This window comes from Tamandua tetradactyla, chromosome X (genome assembly GCF_023851605.1).
Source record: "Tamandua tetradactyla isolate mTamTet1 chromosome X, mTamTet1.pri, whole genome shotgun sequence".
NCBI classification, from domain to species: Eukaryota; Metazoa; Chordata; class Mammalia; order Pilosa; family Myrmecophagidae; genus Tamandua; species Tamandua tetradactyla.
Genome location: NC_135353.1, coordinates 72,168,892 through 72,189,657, shown reverse-complemented (window position 1 = coordinate 72,189,657; position 20,766 = coordinate 72,168,892). Strand labels below are relative to the sequence as shown.

The window sequence follows — 20,766 nt, the reverse complement described above, 5'->3', positions numbered from 1 at the left end:
TAAGCCTCCAACTAATTAAATTAAACATCATTCATTGTGGAAGGCACTCCTCTTGGCCGACTACAGATATAATCAGGCATAGATGAATTTCATATGGTGATGAATTAAGTCCACAGCACAGAACACCATCACCTATCCAAGTTGATGCCTAAACCTAACTACTACAGGGAGGAAGTGGCAGAACCTTCTTCTCTCCCAAAGCAGTGAGCAGCCAGACAAAAAAAAACTGTCTGAATCAACTATTTGGGGGATCTGGGTATTAGGGGACTTCAGTACAACATCCATAGTAATGCAGGACGAAGAGACTGAGAACCTGTTCCAGAGATTGTGAGTAATTCCCTCAATGGCTCCTGGCACCACTCTTGGGGGAAGGAGCAGTGGGTGGCCCAATCCTTGCCTGAGGGATGGTTGTGGACTGGGACAGCTTCAGGTGTCCTCCGCCCCAAGCAGAGAGGAGGACAAAACCCCAATACTGAACTGCATATTGACCGGTGAAGTGAGAACACGGGATCCCTGCAGTTTCAACCCCTCTTGGTCAGATGCTAATGGGCACCACTGTTTCAAATGCTTCCAAGGTGGTTTTGGAAAAAAAAAAAATTTTAAGCTGCCTTTGTAGGGCTGAGGAATACGTAGTCAAAAAGTGCCATCTGTTGGGCAGGCTGGAAAGTGCAGGGGTAAAAAGGGCTTCTTGGGGCCAATTGCTGACCCCAAGTTTCCAACCTGCGGTGCCGGGTTGGGGCGCTCTGGCTCCCTCCTCACCTCCGAGATGATGATTGGCCAGGAGATCCTCTACTTCTCCCGGAAGCTCGATAGGAAGTCAAGCGCCTGCGGCCCCGAGCCCGCTGACCAGGGAATTGGCTTGACGGCAGCTGCAGCTGAGGAGAGCTGGAAGCAGCCGCTGTTACCGCGAAGAAGGCCCGGACCCGGCAGGGCGAGCCCGGCACAGCGCCCGGCTCGCCGCTGAGCCCCTAGCTGTTGGTCGGATCTAGAGGAACAAGGCGTCGCATCCCAGTTGAGACTTCCAGCGCGCAATGTGCCGGTGGGATTTGGTGAGAATTGGAAGAAGCAATACAGCGGAGCGGAGAGTTCGGGAAACGTTATTTCATAAAGCTAATGTGATTTGTTGCAAAAGAAAGAAAACATCATACTGTTTATCCACCCCCACACCAGGACTTCACGTGGACCCAGATGTGTGACATAAGAGATGTGAAGGTTGTCATCCTTGGACAGTATCCATATCATGGAACCAATCAAGCTCATGGACTCTGCTTTGGCATTCAAAGACCTGTTCCACCTCCACCCAGTTTGGAAACCATTTATAAAGAGTTGTCTACAGACATAGATGGTTTCGCTCATAGATGAACCAGGATGGGCCAAACAAAGTATTCTCCTACTCAGTGCTGTCCTCACAGTTTTAGCACATCAAGCCAATTCTCATAAGAAAAAAGGTCGGGAGCAATTTACCAATGCAACCGTATCCTGTTTAAATGAGAACTGGATTTGTCTTCTTACTCTGGGGCTCTTGTGCTCAGAAGAAGGGCATTGCCATTGATAGGAAGTGGCACCACCTGCTGCAGACAGCGCATCCTTCCCCATTGTGGGTGTACAGAGGATTCTTTGGATGTACACATTTTTCTAAAACCAAGGAGCCTGCTGCAGAAGTCTGGCAAGAAGCCCATCAACTGAAAGGAGCTGTGATCCTAAACTAAGAAGGATGGTCTCCATCAATGTTTTTTTTTTTTTAACTTTTTAAATTGTGTAGTAGAACATATATACAAAGCAAAGAAATAGTTTTCAAAGCATTCTTCAACAAGTAGTTACAGGACAGATCCCACAGTTTGTCATGAGCTACCATACGATCCCTCATAGTTTTCCTTCTAACTCCTCCAGAACATAGGAGGCGAGAGGGCTTATATTTTTTTAATCATCACAATCGACTTTTTTCCCCCTTTTTTTGTGAAAAATAACATACATAAAGAAAGTTATAAATTTCAAAGCACAGCACCACAATTAATTGTACAACATATTTCAGAGTTTGACATGCGTTACAATTTCACAATTTTAGGTTTTTACTTCTAGCTGCTCTAAAATACTGGAGACTAAAAGAGATATCAACGTAATGATTCAGCATTCATATTCATTTGTTAAATCCTATCTTCTCTGTATAACACCACCATCACCTTTGATCTTTCCATCCCTCTCTTTAGGGGTGTTTGGGCTATAGCAATTCTAAATTTTTCATATTGGAAGTGTCTGTCACTGTTATGGGGTAAGGACATGGAACTACCTGATATTCTGGAGAGGCTGGGCTAGGTTTCAGAACTTATCTGGACCAGGGAACCATCTGGAGGTTGTAGGTTTCTGGAAAGTTACTCTAGTGCATGGGACCCTTGTGGAATCTTATATATTGCCCTAGGTGTTCTTTAGGATTGGCGGGAACGGTCCTGGTTGGGGGTGGGCAGATTATAATAAGTAGCAAGGTCTAATTGAAGTTTGCATAGGAGCAACCTCCAGAGTAGCCTCTTGAATCTATTTGAACTCTCTCTGCCACTGATACTTTATTAATTAAACTTCATTTCCCCCTTTTGGTCAGGATAGAATTGTCAATCCCACAGTGTCAGGTCTGGATTCATCCCTGGGAGTCATCTCCCACATCAGCAGGGAGACTTTCACCCCTGGATGTCATATCCCACGTAGGGGGTAGGGCAATGATTTCACTTGCAGAGTTGGGCTTAGAGAGACTAAGGCCACATGTGAGCAACAAAAGAGGTCCTCCAGAAGTAACTCTTAGGCATGCCTATACGTAGGCTAAGCTTCTGTGCTACCTACGTAAGCTTCACAAGAGGGCATGCTCGAGGGCATGACCTATTAATTTGGGTGTCCCTGAAGTTCGACACAGTATCAGGGGATTTCCTGATGGTAAGGTTTAATACTTTCATATTTTTCTCCCATCCCTGCTTTGCCAATACTTTTTGATTATCTGCTTAATATACTCTAGGATGTATCCAAGCATTACAATACTCTATACAGGATTAAAGGAACTCTTCTTTTTCTGTGCTCCCTATGTTTCAGTTGTTCAGCCTATACAGATAGGTTGAATTAGGTTATGTGCCACAGAAAATTTCACTTCTAGTCTAAATAATCCTTTCTTCCATTGATCTCAAAGAGTATGTGCGGTTCTAAAATATAGACACAGTCTTCCTTTCCCCTGTGTTCTGAGTTACTTTAATCCCAACCTGTTTGGATTCATTTTTATCTCTAAATATATATAAAACAGCCTCTCAAAATCCAGAAATAATAATCACCACACCGGACTTAATGTGTCTGCTCTAAAAGCTTATAATCTAGGCCCCTGTTTTCTTATAAGCATTTTCTAAAGGTGATCGTACCATTCTTGTTAATTTTATTTCTGGCTTATTTTGTCTCACCAAATGTCCCACATGTTCATTCACATTGTTGCGTGCCTCACGACTTTGTTCCTTTTTATAGCCACACAACCTTTGTTCATAAGTATACATCATTGTTTGCCAATCTACTTCTCCCTCAGTGCATTCTTCAGCCACCTGCACTCATTGGGCATCATTAGAGGTCCCAAAGTCCACAGTGTATCAACATTCTCAATTTTAGATAATTTCATTGTTCTGAAGACGAAGAAAACCAGTGTGCTGGTTTGAGATGCTTTATGTACCCTAGAAAAGCCATGTTTTAATCCCAATCCCATTTTGTTAAGGCAGCCTTTTCTTCTAATCCCTATTCAGCATTGTATGCTTGAAACTATAATCAGATCATTTCCCTGGAGATGTGATTTAATCAAGAGTGGTTGTTAAAATGGATTAGGTGGAGATATGTCTTCACCCATTTCGGTGGGTCTTGATTAGTTTCTGAAGTCCTATAAAAGAGGAAACATTATGGAGAATGAGGGAGATTTGGAGAGAACAGAGAATGCTGCAGCACCACGAAGCAGAGTCCACGAGCCAGCAACCTTTGGAGATGAAGAAGGAAAACACCTCCCGGGGAGCTTCATGAAACCAGAAACCAGGAGAGAAAGCTAGCAGATGATGCTGTGTTTGCAATGTGCCCTTTCAGATGAGAGAGAAGCCCTGACTAGGTTCACTATATGCCTTCTCACTTGAGAGAGAAACCTTGAACTTCATTGGCCTTCTTGAACCAAGGTATCTTTCTCTGGATGCCTTTGATAGGACATTTCTATAGACTTGCTTTTATTGGGACATTGTCTTGTCCTTAGAACTGTAACTTATTAAGTTCCCCACTTTTTAAAATTTTTATTTATTTATTTATTTAATTTTTTTAATACAAAAAAAACAAACGCAAACATTCCTATTTTGATCATTCCGTTCTACATATATAATCAGTAATTCATAATTTCGTCACGTAGTGGCATATTCATCATCATGACCATTTCCTGGAACATTTACATCTATTCAGAAAAAGAAATAAAAAGACAACAGAAAAGAAATTATACATACCATACCCCTTACCCCTCCATTTCATTGATCACTAGCATTTGAAACTCATTTTAACATTTGTTCTCCCTATTATTTACTTTTATTCCATATGTTCTACTCATCTGTTGACAAGGTAGATAAAAGGAGCATCAGACACAAGGTTTTCACAATCACACAGTCACATTGTGAATGCTATATCATTATACAATCATCTTCAAGAAACATGGCTACAGGAACACAGCTCTACATTTTCAGGAAGTTCTCTTCAGCCTCACCATTACATCTTGAATAACTAGGTGATATCTACTTAATGCATAAGAATAACCTCCAGGATAACCTTTCGACTCTGTTTGGAATCTCTCAGTCATTGACACTTTATTTTGTCTCATTTCCCTTTTCCCCCTTTTGGTCGAGAAGGTTTTCTCAATCCCTTGATGCTAAGTCTCAGCTCATTCTAGGGTTTTTCTCAATCCTTGATGCTGAGTCTCAGCTTACTCTAGGATTTCTGTCCCACATTGCCAGGAAGGTCCACACCCCTGGGAGTCATGTCCCACGTAGACAGTGGGAGGGTGATGAGTTTGCTTGTTGTGTTGGCTGGAGAGAGAGGCCACATCTGAGCAACAAAAGAGGCTCTCCTGGGGGTGACTCTTAGGCCTAATTGTAAGTAGGCTTGACCTATCCTCTGTGGGGTTAAGTTTCATATGAACAAACCCCAAGACTAGAAGCTCAGCCTATAGCTTTGGTTGTCCACACTGCTTGTGAGAATATCAAGAATTCAACTTGGGGAAGTTGAATTTCTCCCTGTTCTCACCATTCCCCGAACGGGGCTTTGCAAATACTTTTCCATTCAATGACTGAATCACTCTGGGATTCATCGAGGCATCACTCTGGACAAACCAACAAAATCTCATGTCCTACTCAAGGTTCCATGTACTTATGGTGTTCAATTAAGCTGTCTACATAAGTTATATTAGGAAATACACCAGTCAAAATATAAATTTAGTACCAAGTAAACATTTTTTGCTTTAGTCTCACACATAAGTTGAAATTTTAAAATATTACTTACCATCTATTTTCAGCACCCTGCAATAATGGCATTCCTTTGTTCTTCCTCATGCAAAAACATTTTTAAAATTTGTACATTTAGTCACTATTATTATACACTCTAGGTATTCCTAGATTATACCATCTCAATCTTTATCGTCTATCTTTCTTTCTGATTTCATTTATGTCCCCAGCCCTCCTCCCTCTATCATTCTCACATGCAGCTTCATTCAGTGTTTTAACATAATTGTATTACAGTTAGGGAGTATTGTGCTGTCCATTTCTGAGTTTTTGTATTCAGTCCTGTTGCACCGTCTGTATCCCTTCAGCTCCAATTACCCAATATCTTACCCTATTTCTATCTCCTGATGGTCTCTGTTACCAATGACATATTCCAAGTTTATTCACTAATGTCAGTTCATATCAGTGAGACCATACAGTATTTGTCCTTTTGTTTTTGGCTAGTCTCACTCAGCATAATGTTCTCAAGGTCCATCCATGTTGTTACATGCTTCATAAGTTTATTCTGTCTTAGAGCTGCATAATATTCCATCGTATGTATATACCACAGTTTGTTTAGCCACTCGTCTGTTGATGAACATTTTGGCTGTTTCCATCTCTTTGCAATTGTAAATAATGCTGCTATAAACATTGGTGTGCAAATGTCCCAGCAATACCATTGCTAGGTATCTACTCAAAGGACATAAGGGCAAGGACACAAATGGACATTTGGAATGGCTTTTTAAATGGATAAGGGGAAGATTCTGGAAGAGTTATGAGGAGCTTGATTGAGAAGGCCTAGAATGCTTTGAAAAGACTATTGGTAGAAATGTGGACTCTAAAGATACCTCTGATAAGGCCATAGACAGAAATGAGATGTGTGTTTTTGCAAACTGGAAGGAAGGTGATCCTTGTTTTAAAGTGGCAAAGACTCTGGCAAAATTGACAGCTTTGATGGAAGGCAGATTTTAAAAGCCATGAATTTGGATATTTAGCAGAAGAGATTTCCAAAACTAAATGTGGAAATTGTGGCCTGGTTTCTCCTTGCAGCTTATAGTGAAATGTGACAGGAAAGAGATAAGTTGAAAACTGAACTGTTGGGTACAAAGAAACCAGAAATTGTTAGTCTGGGAAATTCTGGGCTTCCAGAAAGGGAGACCCCAGAGAAGAGTGCCCCATGTGAGGATTTTACCAAACATGGAACCAGTCAGTCATTCCAGAAAAAGCCAGGATTGGAGATGAAGTATCCAGGAATGATTTGTGGAAATTCCTTCTGTCTGATGGGCATGATCCCAGCATACTGCATAGGAAACCAATTAATAGTGTTGTGGGATATGTATAAATGGAAACATTACCACTATGGACTGAGAGAGAGAAAAGGGACAAATTGAAGGAAAAATAACTTCAGAGGTAGAACCATGGAAGCTAGGGTCTTAAGTCAAGAAACCTTGGGCCAGGATAGTGGACCCACCCAAGCAGTTGGAGAGGGTGAGTTTGCTTTGAAGACAGAGGGTGGGCCTTCCATCTTGCTGTTCAGGAAGAGTTGTGCCCCAGGCCTTGGAGAGGGTGAAGCATAGTTCTTGGGGATTGGGGAGAGCCTGGCTGCCACCACCTTGTTCTGGAGGGTTAACTGTGTGCCCTGGAGATGGCAGAGAACCCAGGTGTGGTCCCGATGCTTGGAGAGGATGGAGCCGAGAAAAAGGTTGTCTCCCCAGTATCCCACAAGGTTGCATTTGGGGAGAGCCGAGCTACTGCATAGGCCCTTGAAAAGGGTGGGACTGCTTTCTAAAGCCAGGAATATAAATGACTCTCAAGACTGAAATCTAATGGCATTTGCCCTGTAAGTTTCCAGAGCTTCCAGGGGTCCTGTGACCCCTGTGTTCCTTCCAATTTCTCCCTATGGAAATGGAAGTTTGTATCCTATTACTTTCCCTCCTTTGTATATTGGCAGCAGATAGCTTGTTCAGAGTCTTGCAGGTCCAGAGCCAGAGGAGAATTTTGCCTTAGGACAGACCATGCCTGTAGTTGACTTTGATGAGATTTTGTACTGTTTCTGACTTTGTATTGCATTTGTAATGTTACTGAAATGGTTTAAGACTTTCTGATATTGTTATGGAATGAATGTATTTTGCATTTGGAAAGAACATGTCTTTTGGGGGTTCAAAGGGTGGAATGGACCAGTTTGAAGCTATTATGTACCCCAGAAAAGCCATGTCCTTTAATCCTCATTCAATATTGCTGGGTCAGACCTTTCTGATTGTTTCCATGGAGTTGTGACCCATCCAATTGTGGGTGGTAACTTTTGATTAGCTAATTTCCATGGAGAAGTGTCTCCACTCATTCAAGGTGTGGTTGCTTACTAGAGCCCTTTAAGAGCGAACCATATTGGAAAAAGCTTTATAACCAAGAGAGCCACTAGAACTGACAGCCAAAAGAACAAGAATGGGCAGAGCCCCGGGAAAGCCATTGAAGCCTGGAGAGAAAGCTAGCTGACGTCATCATGTGCTTTTCCAGTTGAGAAAGAAACTCTAAACATCATCAGCCTTCTTGAACCAAGCTATTTTTCCCTGGATGCCTTAATTTGGACACCTTTATAGCCTTGTCTTAGTTCTAAGCACAGGTTGGAACTATAAACTAGTAACTTATCAAATTTCCCTTTTTAAAAGCCAACAACAACAGCAAAAATCCAGAAACAAAAGAACAAATATTGTATGGTATCTTTTAGAAAATACCTATAAGAAAATTGGGGCTAGATTATAAGCTCTTATAGCAGTCACATTTAGTCCAGAGTTGTAAATGTTATTTCCAGATATTGAGATGCTGTGATATATATATATAAACTGGTATCTCCCTGGAACTTTGGCTATTTGGCTACCTATGTGACACGTAAGACTCAGAGTGGTAATTCTGCAGTTCTGAAAGTCAGCATTTCTACATTCAACAATTATTTAAGAAACCGAAAAAGAGAGACTTCAATTAGAGATAAGAATGATACTGATATGGTTGGGACTAAGGTAAATCAAAATACAGACATTGTCTGTATTTTAGAACTTCACCTACTGTATGAGACCAAAGGAAGAAAGGTTTATTTTGCCCAAAACCTAAATCTTCTGTAACACATAACCTAACAACCTGTCTGGATCACTCATTTAGACAACCCAAAACATGGAGCCCAGAATGGGAATGAGGGCTTGTAATTCTGTAAAGCTTAATATAATACCCGGATACTTCCCAGAGAATGTTGGGCAAATAATTAAAAAATATTGGTAAATTCCCTTGAAGGACTGGAGAAAATACATGAACTATTAAGCTTTACCACTGGGGAAACCCCTGATACTGTCTCAAACATAAGGGACTCCCAAATCAGTAGGCCAAGCCCTTGATCTTGAGGCTTGCTCTTATGAAGCTTATTTCTGTAACAGAGAGGCTAAGCCTACCTAGTTATGCCTAAGAGTTACTTCCAGAAAACCCTTTTATTTCTCAGATGTGGCCTCTCTCTCTCTAAGCTCAGCTCTGGAAGGAAAATCATCATCCTCCCCACTACGTGGGACATAACATCCAGGGGTGAAAGTCTCCCTGGCAATGAAGGACATGTCTCCCAGGGATGAGTCTGGCCCTGGTACCATGGGATCAATAACTCCTTCCTGTGGACCTAGAGAACATTATGCTGAGTGAGTCTAGCCAAAAACTAAAGGACAAATACTGTATGGTCCCACTGATGTGAACCGACATTAGAGAATAAACTTGGAATATGTTATTGGTAACAGAGACCATCAGGAGTTAGAAACAGGGTAAGACAATGGGTAATTGGAGCTGAAGGGTTACAGACTGTGCAACAGAACTAGATACAAAAACTCAAAAATGGACAGCACAATACTATCTAATTGTAATGTAATTATGTTAAAACACTGAATGAAGCTGCATCTGAGCTATAGTTTTTTTGTTTGTTTGTTTTTTGTTTTTTCCTTTTTATATATATATATTTTTTATTTATTTTTATTATTTTTATTTTTTCTCTATATTATCATTCTATATCTTTTTCTGTTGTTTTGCTAGTTCTTTTCCTAAATCGATGCAAATGTACTAAGAAATGACGATCACACATCTATGTGATGATATTAAGAATTACTGATTGCATATGTAGAATGGAATGATTTCTAAATGTTGTGTTAGTTAATTTTTTTTAATTAATAAAAAAAAGTAAAAAAATAAAAAAATTTAAAAAATAAAAAAAATTAAAAAAAAAACTCCTTCCTGACCAAAAGGAGGAAAAGAAATGTAATAAAATAAGGTATCATGGCTAAGAGAGTTCAAATAGAGTGACTCTTCTGGAGGCTACTCTTATGGAGGCTATTCTTATGGAAGCTTCAACTAGATATTGCTAATTACTAGGTTTGCCAAACCCCAACCAAAACCATTCCTGTTAACCCTGAAGAATACCTGAAGCTCTATCTGAGATTCTACGAAAGTTTCACATGCTAAGATTACTTTCCAGAAACCTACAACCTCCAGATGTGTTCCTAGGCTAGCTAAGTCCTGAAACCCAACGGGCTAGCATCTTCATGAACATCAACTAGTTTCATCCCCCTGTTCCATATTGACACCCCTTTCCAACATGAAAAAGTTAGAATCGGCATGGCCCAAGTACCCCTAAAGATTGGGAAATGGATCAAAGGAGAAGGAGGAGTTATAAGAGAAGATAGGATTTAACAAATGAGCATGACTGCTGAATCAGTATGTTGATATTTCTTTTGGTCTCCAGTGTCTTGGAGCAGCTAGAAGGAAAAATCCAAAATTATGGATCTGTAACACATACCAAATTCTAAAAGCTGTTCTATAACTACTTGTTAAAATGTACTTGGAAACTTGTTGGTTTTTGTGTATGTTATATTTCACAATAAATGTTTAAAAATAAAAGGCTGGGCGGGCCACAGTGGCTCAGCAGGCAGAGTTCTCGCCTGCCAATCTGGAGACCCGGGTTCAATTCCTGGTGCCTATCCGTGCAAAAATAAATAAATAAAATAAAAATATAGAAGGCTATATGGGGCTTATTGACTTTTTTTTTTTGCACTCATCAGCAGGAACTTCATGAATAGTCCGGTTTGTTTTCACAGTATGCTTGATAAAACCCTAGATGCCCTAAGACAGTACCTTAGTCACCACTGGGAGGCTCGGATCGGTGGATAACTGCTGTCAGGGCTCCAAATACCACCCTCGCATGCCCCCACCAGAGCAGCTTTGCTTTCCTATTATATATATATTTGGCTTCTAAGATTTTATTTCAGGAAAAGAGTTTGTTGATCCAAATTTTTTTGTTTTACACTTCAGCCTTCAGTTTTCTACCTTGCATGTTCAAAATGAGGACTTTGCATGTTTAGGGGTTACAGTACCATCTTTCTATGTTCTGAACATGAATCCAAGAGTCTGCTTTCTCTGGGGCTTCAAAATGCCATTGTTTTTATTAGTATCACCACTACTACTATTTTACCATGTGCGTGTTCTCCAAACAGCAGCGAGATGCTCCTAATATGTAAGTGAAATCACATAATTTGTCTGCTAAAACACTTTCAAATGGTTCCTCATCTTGCTTGGTAAAAGTCAAAAGCTCTTTAAAAAAAAGAGACAAGTTCTTCCAATGGCCTACAAGGCCCTCCATTGACCAGTGCACATGCATTCCAGCCCTGATACATCTCATGAACATTTCTCTAACTTCATTTCTCACTTTACTTTTGACTGTTCTGCATGGCATGCACTCTTCCACCTGGGGGCCTTTGGACTTGCTGTTACCTCTGCCTGAAATGTTCTTCCCTGAGATACCCACATAGCTTGCTCAGTTGGTTCTTTGAGGTCTCTGCTGAAATGCTATCTTCCCAAGAAGCCTTCTCTAATCATTTTAAATAAAATAGTTCCCACCTCCTCATTCCCTAACACCTTTTCTCTACTTTTTCTCCATGGCTCTTACTATACTGACTTATTTACATGCTTATTGCCTGTCTTACCTCACTAGAACATAAACTTGCCAAGGGAAGGGGCTTTCTTTCGTGCACTTTTGAATCTCTGGCACCAATAGCAGTGCCTGGCACAGAATAAGCACTCAAATGTTTGTTGAAAGTTCGTCTTTTTATCATCATGATGTTTAAAAAATGTCCTCCTAGTGCCCATATGGAGAAAACCTGAAGAGGTACGTAAGGCTTTTGGAAATGTATACTTCCCCAACTTTCATGGATTTGCACTAGAGGTTTCCAAATACTAGTTTCCATGTCAGGTCTATATCTCAGCTTACTAGGTTTTGAAGAGGAGGGTAATCTAGTCAGCCAACCTCCTCTAGTGCACTCAGGGACTTGACTATTAACACTGAATTCCTTCCCATCCCCTTTTCTCACAAAAAGGTCAGGGATCCCTGGAATACCCTGCAGGTACCCAGATTGACGCAATTTCAGCCTTGGAACCAGCCCACACCTAATTTCTATGGGGTTCAGGTAACACTCAAAATAGAAAGCCTTCTCAATCAGAGTTGAAATCTTGTAGAAGCTTTTATTTCATTGATGCAAAGAATGCAGTAAATGGAATCTATACTAATAAACATTAGGCATGCACCTCTACCCGAAACCTCTGTTAGTTTTTGACTGGCCTAAATCTTCACAACTAATTTAGGCACATCTTTGAATTTTTTTTGTACCCTGAAATACAAAGTAAATAAACTTTTTCCTTGTGGCAGTCTAGTAATGAAAATTACATTTACTGGCTAGATATCTTATTACTAAAGGCCTCTAGACTCACAGGCTGCCTGTAATACCTCCAGAAACCATACCTTACACAGGTTTTTAAGTAAAATCATAGTATAGGGAAGGGAGATACTCTAGAGAGCTGAAGTGTACAGTTTGAACACTCCATGGATTTTTTTTTCCAGCACTGATAGTCAAACACTAGATATGGAGGCCTATAGTTAACAGTACCAAATTACTCTCCCTCAACTGCTGCCCTTTTGACACACACCCAGATTTATAACAAAATCCCCCCAAATCTGAAATGAATCCACACAAATGGCAGATGTTACCTATGTTGTTCCACTGTCAAATTATAGGAAGCAGCTAATGGGTCTTTGAGAAAAGCATAGTCCCACATATAATAATACGCATCTAACTGAGTTTTCAATTCATCTGTCAATTATTTTCACAAGATTAGCATTAAAAACCACAACCAAATACATATGACCGTCAAAGCCCACACAAAAATAATTGGTCTCTGTTCATACTCAAATGACAAGATGTCCCAAGAATGATAAAAGGTAGGAGCCAATCCCCCTATAGCCTTTTCTTCAACCATCCCTTCAACAGCTCTTCATTTCTTGAACTACCTTCCTTTTCCAAAGAGGTAATGCCAAGATCAGTCAGAAAGGCTTTCTGAGAAGACTGGCTTAGATTTCTGGGTCTGTTCCAGTCGATTCAAGATGAACTGGCTTGTATCAATGAAGCGCTCAACGCAGTTCACAAAACAGGCCTCAGCCCGACTGTCCAACTTTGGCCCAGGTTTATCCATGCATTTCTCCTGTTGAAGACAGGATAAGAGAATCAAAAAGGGAGCTTGGAACAAAATGGTGGGTGAGGTGGTACTTCTTGTTGCTTAGGGGAAAAACTTCACCCCAAAATAGTATCATGTTAATAGTTAACATTTGGCAGTTTACCACATGTCAAGAAATTTTCCACAGCCTTACATTAAATTTTCAAGAGACTATGGAAGACATGATATTACTAACCTTCATTTTACAAAGATGGGAACTGTGGCACAGAGGTACTTTGTCAAAAGCCATAACCAGAAAACCAAACCAGAATACCTGGAGTTGAGGTATTACAAAACAAGAAAAATGGCAAAACACAAGTGAATTCACTGAATTTGGTTATAACTCCACAATATTGCTTTCACTAAATACCTTCCAATTATCTACATAATAAAAGGTAAAAGGATAAACCATTGCATCAAGACACCCTACAACCTACCAGAGAGAACAAAATCTATGACCTGAGATTCTGTAATCTTATCTACTTAGGCCATTAAGCCATTTCTGATTTGTCAAAATGAATGGAAAACTGTATGAATTTTCCTAAAGGGCCCATAGCTACAGTCTTAAAGTAGTCCTTAACTACACTGCCTCCTGGCCAAAATGTAAAGAATCACAGATTTTAACAGGATCAAAGTATGCTATTCCAAGGAAGACCAGCATTAAGTAAGATTTGTTAAGGTTCATGGTTCAGCTAAACAGCATAAGTTTATGGGAAAGGGACTACGGAAAGGAATGACTATGTATAGTTCAAGCGGTTAAAATGAATTTCCTTCACTATTCTCTGCTTTGTACACAAGCTTCAGACCCTCCAATTCTAAGGGAATTTATCCTTGGCCTCTGAGTTCTGTTTCGTATGCCAAGGGAGGGCTGTATGCTGTCCTTGGCAACCAGGACACTTTGATCCTAAGCTGCAAATGCCTTCCACCCTTTTGCCAAAGTCCCCTCACAGAGCATACTCAATTCCTAACCTTCAGACCGGAAACAGCTTGGTATTACACAACAATCCAACTAGGAGGCAATTAAGTGTACATTAAGTGTGTATATTGGGAGAGATTAATTAAGTATGTTTGGAGAGACGAAACAACTTTCATGGTGGGCTAGGACATTCATTTCTCACGGGGAAGGGGTAGAGCAACTGGGTAATCAAGGTAAACCCCGCGGAGTCCAGAAATAGCAGATTCACTGACTCCCTGGGACTTGGCTTCCAAAAATAAAATCCCAATACTGGGGATTCTGATCGGTCTTGGCGACCAGCATTAGGCAGCTTCTCCCTCAGGTGCGTGAAAGTGCTGGGCGGGACAGCGGCATAAGTTCTAGCTGATCGTTTTGTAATACCTCCCCACTAACAAAGCCGAGGTCCGGCCTGACAGTCCCTCGAAAAATGGAGTCACCCTTCTCCTTTACGGCTCAACCTGAAGAATCTGAAAAAAGCAAGGAGTGCTGCCGGGTTCCCTCTGCTACCCGTCCCGGATCCCTAACGTTGTAGCGGGTCCCGTGGGGCAAGGACAGACGGAAAGTAGCTACAGTGCCCGGGTCCCAGCCACAGGATCCTCACCCAACAAAGTTCAGTCATCTGGTGCACCAGCTGCTGAAAGCGCTGCTTCTGCGTCTCCACTTCGATGAAATGCTGCAACTGCGGGTCCACGGAACCCAAACCCGCCGCGGAGGAAGACGAGGAGGAATCCATTCCAGCGCGACCACGCGGGCCGAGACAGACTCCGCATCAACTCCCCGACCTTCGCGTGTCTCCGCGACGGAACCGGAACCACAACCCGCCGGATCAGGGACCGCCCTATAAGCACACTGAGTCGGCGCAAGGCCCGGCTCCAGCGTCTGTGCCGCGGGCTTGCCGCGAACCGCGTCTGTGCGCTCCCTTGCAGGGGCTTGGAATTCCGGGTCAGGCATTCGAGCTCCTGGCCGCCTCTTCTCTGCGGTGCGCACCTGCGCCTCACAATGTGTATCCCAGCGCCATGGCGCTGCCAGGAAGTTACTTTCAAAAATAAAATAAAATCATAACATCAAAGAAATTTACTTCAGACCACGTGGCCCGTTCCTGGCGGGTACAACAGCTCCGCCCCTGCCCGCTTCTAAATTGGCCCGCGCTTTCCCAGTTACTAAGTTGGTGCAAGGGCCCGGACTGCTGGTCCCTTTAGTCCCCTAAGCCATCCTGGGCCCCTGGCGCTAGTTCTTTGATGAAGTGTCTCCCTCCTGACACAAGGAAATGAGGCTCTGGCAAAATTTGTCTCCGATTTTTCAGATTCAGTCAAATAATATTTCATCCCTACTGTGTGCCAGGCACTGTGCTTTGGCTTGTGAATTTGTCTCTTGATTCAGAGGCAGAATTTTACGAGGGCTGCAGGGATTAAATGCCAAGTATACTGTTGAGTTCACAGTGCAGGGCTATGTCAAGAGAATGCCACATGATAGTTTTCTGAAATACTGAGACACAGTGCTTCAGGGGTCTGCACGATTAATAGAGACCACAGAGACCTTCATGCTTTCTAGTAACTTTATTTTTACCAAAAACACCCCATCCCATTTTTTTTAACGACAACTTTATTCTTGCCAAATTCCGGCCCCCCCACCCCCACCCCAGCTCTATTGCCTGCCCAAAGTGATGCTGGACCCCTTGTGAGGTTATTTACAGCCTTGCCTCCAAAAAAAATGTTCCCATCCAAATTCAGTCGTCTCAATTCTCTTGGGACATTTCCTGCCAGGAGGGCAATAACAGGCAGTATAATTATTTGGCCTTTGCTCAGAAGGCACTATCCCAGGGAACCAAAGAAGAGAGGCATTCCTAGATGTAGAGGGGCCTTTGTTTAGTCAGTGGGAACCCAAAGCCCCCAGGGCGTGAATGCCTGACATTTCCTCCAAGAAAGTGAAATTAGGATTTGCGGAGGACCGGAGTAGAACCAATAAGTAGAAGCTTATTGGTGAGCTCAGGACTCTTCATCCATGGCATCTAGAATGTTGCTCAGAAGAATTTTAAACGTGGGACGTTCATCTGCTTTCTAAGACCAAAGAAAAAAATAGTGTTACAGTGGACTAGAATAGAAAATTCAAGCAAAGTGCGATGATTAAGCAGCAAATGTTATTAAATACATACCCTAAGTCCAGCAGCATACCCTGTCGATTACCAAAACATAGTAAAAGAAATAGAGGCTTGCTGTAATGTCCTTGTGCACTTTCCATCTTTAATAACTCAGGTTATAAGTGTATTAAGAACAATTTGACATGAAAGTGGTTAAAACGGGAAATTTTGAGTTGTGTATATATTACTACAAATAAAACATGTTTTTAAAAAAGAACAATTTTCAGATTATAATTGACAAACATATTAATTAAAATTGAGAGCAATTTCATTACATAATCGTAAACCAATGCATTCTTATTTTGGATCCTCAAGAGAAAAATGGCCACCAAATATGTTTGTAAGTGGTCAACAGAATGGAAATCCTATAAACTGTGAGATTTTTTGATTTGGCTTAAAACACTGTTTCTATCACCCAGTATCTAAAGTCAACAAAGGGATTAACATTTCAAAACCACCGGGTCACTGGGCAGGGATCCTGGGCATCTGGGACTTTTTGTTACTGAATAGGCTTTCAGATTTTCTGACAGCCATAGTCCCTGGGGTATTCGAGGGTTCAGGGCACGTTTATTCCAAAATGGTCTCAGTATGTCAGAACCAAAAAGTGAACAATTCCTTGGTCTTTTGATTCAGTGGTTCTCAAACTCTGCTAAGTATCAGAATGTTCTAGGAAGTTTAAAAACAGATTTCTGAGTCCCACCCAGACATACCCAGGGATCCTTGGGGATGAAATATAGTGATCTGTACTTTGAAGAGTTCCCCAGGGACTCCTTTATACATCCAGGTTTATGAACCACTACTTTAAACAGACTGGGGAGAAAATACCCTTCTGAAATAGTGTTAACTCGCAGAGCAAGGGTGCCCTAGCTGTGAGAGAGCATACCCAGTCACCTTAGGCAATGGCTCCTTCCTCTCCAATTTCTTTGTGACCTCTGTCATTTGTTCGAGGGAAAGGAGCCATTCTCTGATTTAGAATACCACTTTTCACTGCACCAAGAGGGCTTCAGACCCGTATATGTCCATGTGGGGCACATGTGTTTAGTGGGGCAAAACTAAGAATTGGGCATTGATTTTCTATGAAAGATTTAGGTTGCCAGATTAAGGAGGCCAAAAATCTACTGAAAAGTGGAGACAGCACCTCTGGAAGAACCCAAGGTGAAAGTAGTGAGCATTTTAGTAATAGTAGGACAGGCTTCTTATTTCCAAAATACCACTTCTACCCACATATTCCACAAGGTGTTAACTATTTTTTTTTAAGTACTACCTATTTTAGTTCTACTTAAGGCCTAGGATTAAAACAAACAAACAAAAAAATACCACCGCACTTTACACCTCAGGCAGAAGATGTTGGCAGCTAATAAAGTAGAAGAAAGAAGGGTCAGTGGCTTGGAAATGAATGAATACAAACTTAAATGAATCATTGCTTTCTTAATGTCCGTACACTTGTCTGGGTGCCATGGCAGCCTGCTTATGCTAGGCGGCATGGCTCCACAACACCCACTCTCCCTAAAACTGAGTTGGCATTGGGGTCTTCTAATGATATTATATTGAAATTTGGGGTGGGTCTGGAAAAGCCTGGGGCTATCAGAGGATGAGAGGTGCAGGCTGGAGTAAGGGAATATGTACAGCTATCAGTTTGCCCAGCTGGCCTGTAGCCATGAAGAGAGGAGGTTGGGTGCCAAGAAGGCAAAATGGGAAATTAGGTTCAAGGAAATGATCGAAGAAGTTGCAACAAAACACTTACCTCATGCCAGCAGCTGTACATGATGGTATATACCCTCTCTGAAGCCAGATGAGGCCTATAGAGACGTAGGCCTTGGGCAATGTGCTCAGCGGTCTCGCTGTTAGTAAACCTCTCATATGGCATCTTCCCCAGAGAGTAAATTTCCCACATCAAAACCCCTAAAAGAGGGAAAAAAATGTACTTAGTTGGTTTTCAGTCTTTTGGGGGTAATAGGGTCCCTGATCCTCCTAGAAGAACCTCAAAGATCAGAATTAGCTGTTATCCTCTCTGGACTTTTGGTATTTTGTAAAAACATCTGCTATAGTTCTGATGGCACTGGATGGTGATCAGGGTTACACTAGGCTATTAGCTCCTCTAGGAGGGGAGGGAGAGCATTTTATTTGCCTTTGTAGTTATAGGGTCTCACAGAATCTCTGGTGCATGATCAGCATTCATAAATGTCGAATATTGAATGAATTGTTTGTTTCCTCCAATATATTGTAAATTCTAAGGCAGGGACTGTTTCTTGCCCAGCAAGCCTTGTGGTGCCTGACACTTCACGGCACTCCATAAGGATTCGATAAATGAGAGCAGGAACAAATAACAGTCTCTCTGTGAAGGTTGCAAAGTGTGAATTTTCCCATTGCAATTCTCTTCCTTTGAGTTGTGTAATCTGTATAATCTTATCCACTCACCAAAAGCCCAAATGTCAGATTTGCTGCTGAACTTGCTATACATGAGGACTTCTGGTGGAGACCATCGAACTGGAAATTTAGAGCCTACTGAGCTTGTATATTCATCATCCAGGACATACCTGCAAGGAATTCAAGACTTGTTACAGTTTGGGTTTTGTGAGCTTGATGTTTCCTTAATTTTTCTTGGCAAAGTTGCAAAAGCTGCACAAATACATGCTTACAGGATTTCTCTAAAGGCTCTGCTGCCCAACCAATGTCTTTCAAAAAATTTAAAATATTTTCATGTTTTCATATCTGATTTGGCTTTCCTGGTTGACAATATGTTTACAAGGATGGAGCTAAATAAGATCTAATAGATGCTCCCTTCCTCTTTTTCCCATCCCCCTTTCCTTTCTCTTCTCTTCTACTTCCATTCCTTCTATTCTGCAGTTGCCAATGGAAATTAGACTAAGTAGGACAGAAAAATGGATGGGCAAGGTCAACAGGTTTCACAGATCAATATAAGGTATTGATAAGATAGACAAAAAAAGATATTGGGCAATAATAAAGGGAAAAAAGGAGAGGGCTATAAAACACATGAAAAGATGAGAGAAGTGAATTAAATAATTCAGAGGAAGAAGAGTGATCAAGAAATGGTGGAAAAATGAGAATGAGAGAGAAAAAGAAAGGGTTGGGATAAAAACTATAATGAGTGGTCTTGTTTGTACTATGCTATTTTTACTTTTAAAGACAAAGATAAATAGGTGCACTTACCTGGACAGACCGAAGTCAGATACTTTAACAACTCCTTGATCATTTACCAAACAATTTCGAGCAGCCTATAATGCAATAATAGATCCCAGTAAGACTCTGTCCCGGCATACAGGTTAAGGGCACAAAGCTTCTGCTCACCAGCAGAAGGAAGCCAAGGAACCTCATCTCTTTCAACTACAGACATTGTGCCACCTAATAGGAGTCAGCTGATGCCACCAAGAAATTTCGGTGCATTTTTGCCACATGTAAAGCAACCTGCTCTATAATCATAAGTAAAGCATGGAGGACATGCAGAATGATTTCATTCAATGGCAATTGAGTGACACTCACTCCTTCATTGAAATGCTGAGCAAATTAGGGGGGAAAAGGAAGAGAAACTTTTTTTCCTGCTTTCCTGCTAAGGGGACGAGGGTCAATTTGAGCCTTGACCTGGTTGAAACAAATAGGAGTACAAATTCAGATGCCTCTAGGGGCCAGGAAGGCAAAGCAAAAGAGTTAAGTGGGATGGGTAAAGATTGCAGAAAACTGGGTAGCACATGCCTGGTCTAAAGGAAGCTCCTCAGCTTCAACTGACTGTTTGCATAGCCTGTGTGAAGATGTTCCAGATTTTCAAGAGAAGCTGGACATTCTAGTTTTTTTAACATGAGCTGTCTCTTTTTAAGTGTTTCCCAATATGTAACCGTTTTAAACACACGTACAAGTGGACCAAATGCACCCGTCAGTGGTTTGTGACTCTGATTAGCCAAATGATGGCTGGCTCTTTGCCAGGAGCAGGGTTGTCATTCTGCTCTAAGTCCAGAATGGCACTGAAAGACTCCAACATTCCCTCATGGATGATAGGAGATGGGGATGGGGCAGAAGGGAAAGTGTCTGCTCTAGCTCCCCGACCATGGCAGAACTCATGGATTGGAGGTTGGAGATACTTAACCAGCTCAGCAATGGGGCAGAGGCAAAACTGACTTTCAGTATTGTTTAGATAAAATTTAAATAATGGCACCTGTAACCCTTCCCATCAGTATATATCTTTGACTGTTACTTCTATCCCCTCAGCCCTTAGCCCCAGGCCAATTGTCCTAAGGTCTCACCAAGTCTCGGTGAAGGAACTGCTTTGACTCTAGGTATTCCATGGCTTCACAGACATCCTTGCACATCTCCAGCAGCTGCTGAGTCTGAAAGCGGTGGCGCATCTCCCTCAGGTAATTCAAGAGGCAGCCATTGGCCATGTACTCAGTGATGATGAAGATGGGGCGCTGTTTGGTGCATACGCCATACAACTGCACCAGCTTCTCATGGGAAAGATTCCTACAGGACAGAGAGGCTATGAACCAGTCCTCCAATTCTGGCTCTCCATACCAGTCATAAAGGGGCTGGGGAGGACAGGAGTTGCCCTAGGAGTAAAGCATCACATTAGGAACCATAATAGGAAAACTTTC

General features: G+C 41.7%; 2 protein-coding genes and 1 pseudogene across 2 annotated transcripts in view; 1 reads left to right on the top strand and 2 right to left on the bottom strand.

The window, feature by feature from the left end:
- The first annotated feature begins 769 nt into the window (after positions 1-769).
- On the top strand, positions 770-1,698 carry LOC143670143 (uracil-DNA glycosylase pseudogene; annotated as a pseudogene).
- A 10,326-nt stretch (positions 1,699-12,024) lies between these two features.
- TIMM8A (translocase of inner mitochondrial membrane 8A) lies at positions 12,025-14,857 on the bottom strand. Its single transcript, XM_077146328.1, has 2 exons — positions 14,627-14,857; positions 12,025-13,058 (listed from the first exon to the last, which is right to left on the bottom strand). The coding sequence occupies exons 1-2, from the start codon at positions 14,756-14,758 to the stop codon at positions 12,897-12,899; spliced, it is 294 nt and encodes a 97-aa protein (XP_077002443.1). The 5' UTR covers positions 14,759-14,857; the 3' UTR covers positions 12,025-12,896.
- Positions 14,858-15,668: 811 nt separating this feature from the next.
- BTK (Bruton tyrosine kinase) overlaps positions 15,669-20,766 on the bottom strand; it is a 37,415-nt gene continuing 32,317 nt past the window's right edge. Inside the window, exons 15-19 of the mRNA XM_077146512.1 lie at positions 20,419-20,635; positions 19,334-19,398; positions 18,581-18,699; positions 17,907-18,064; positions 15,669-16,082 (exon numbers count right to left, since the gene is read on the bottom strand). Coding sequence (XP_077002627.1) covers positions 16,011-16,082; positions 17,907-18,064; positions 18,581-18,699; positions 19,334-19,398; positions 20,419-20,635 — 631 coding nt within the window. The 3' untranslated portion in view covers positions 15,669-16,010. The remainder of the gene's footprint in view (positions 16,083-17,906; positions 18,065-18,580; positions 18,700-19,333; positions 19,399-20,418; positions 20,636-20,766) is intronic.

Excerpts from the sequence above, each read along its gene's own strand:
- TIMM8A (XM_077146328.1), bottom strand. The coding sequence starts at position 14,758 with ATGGATTCCTCCTCGTCTTCCTCCGCGGCGGGTTTGGGTTCCGTGGAC. Across the intron at positions 13,059-14,626 it reads AGATGACTGAACTTTGTTGG|GAGAAATGCATGGATAAACC; the intron begins GTGAGGATCCTG and ends TGTCTTCAACAG.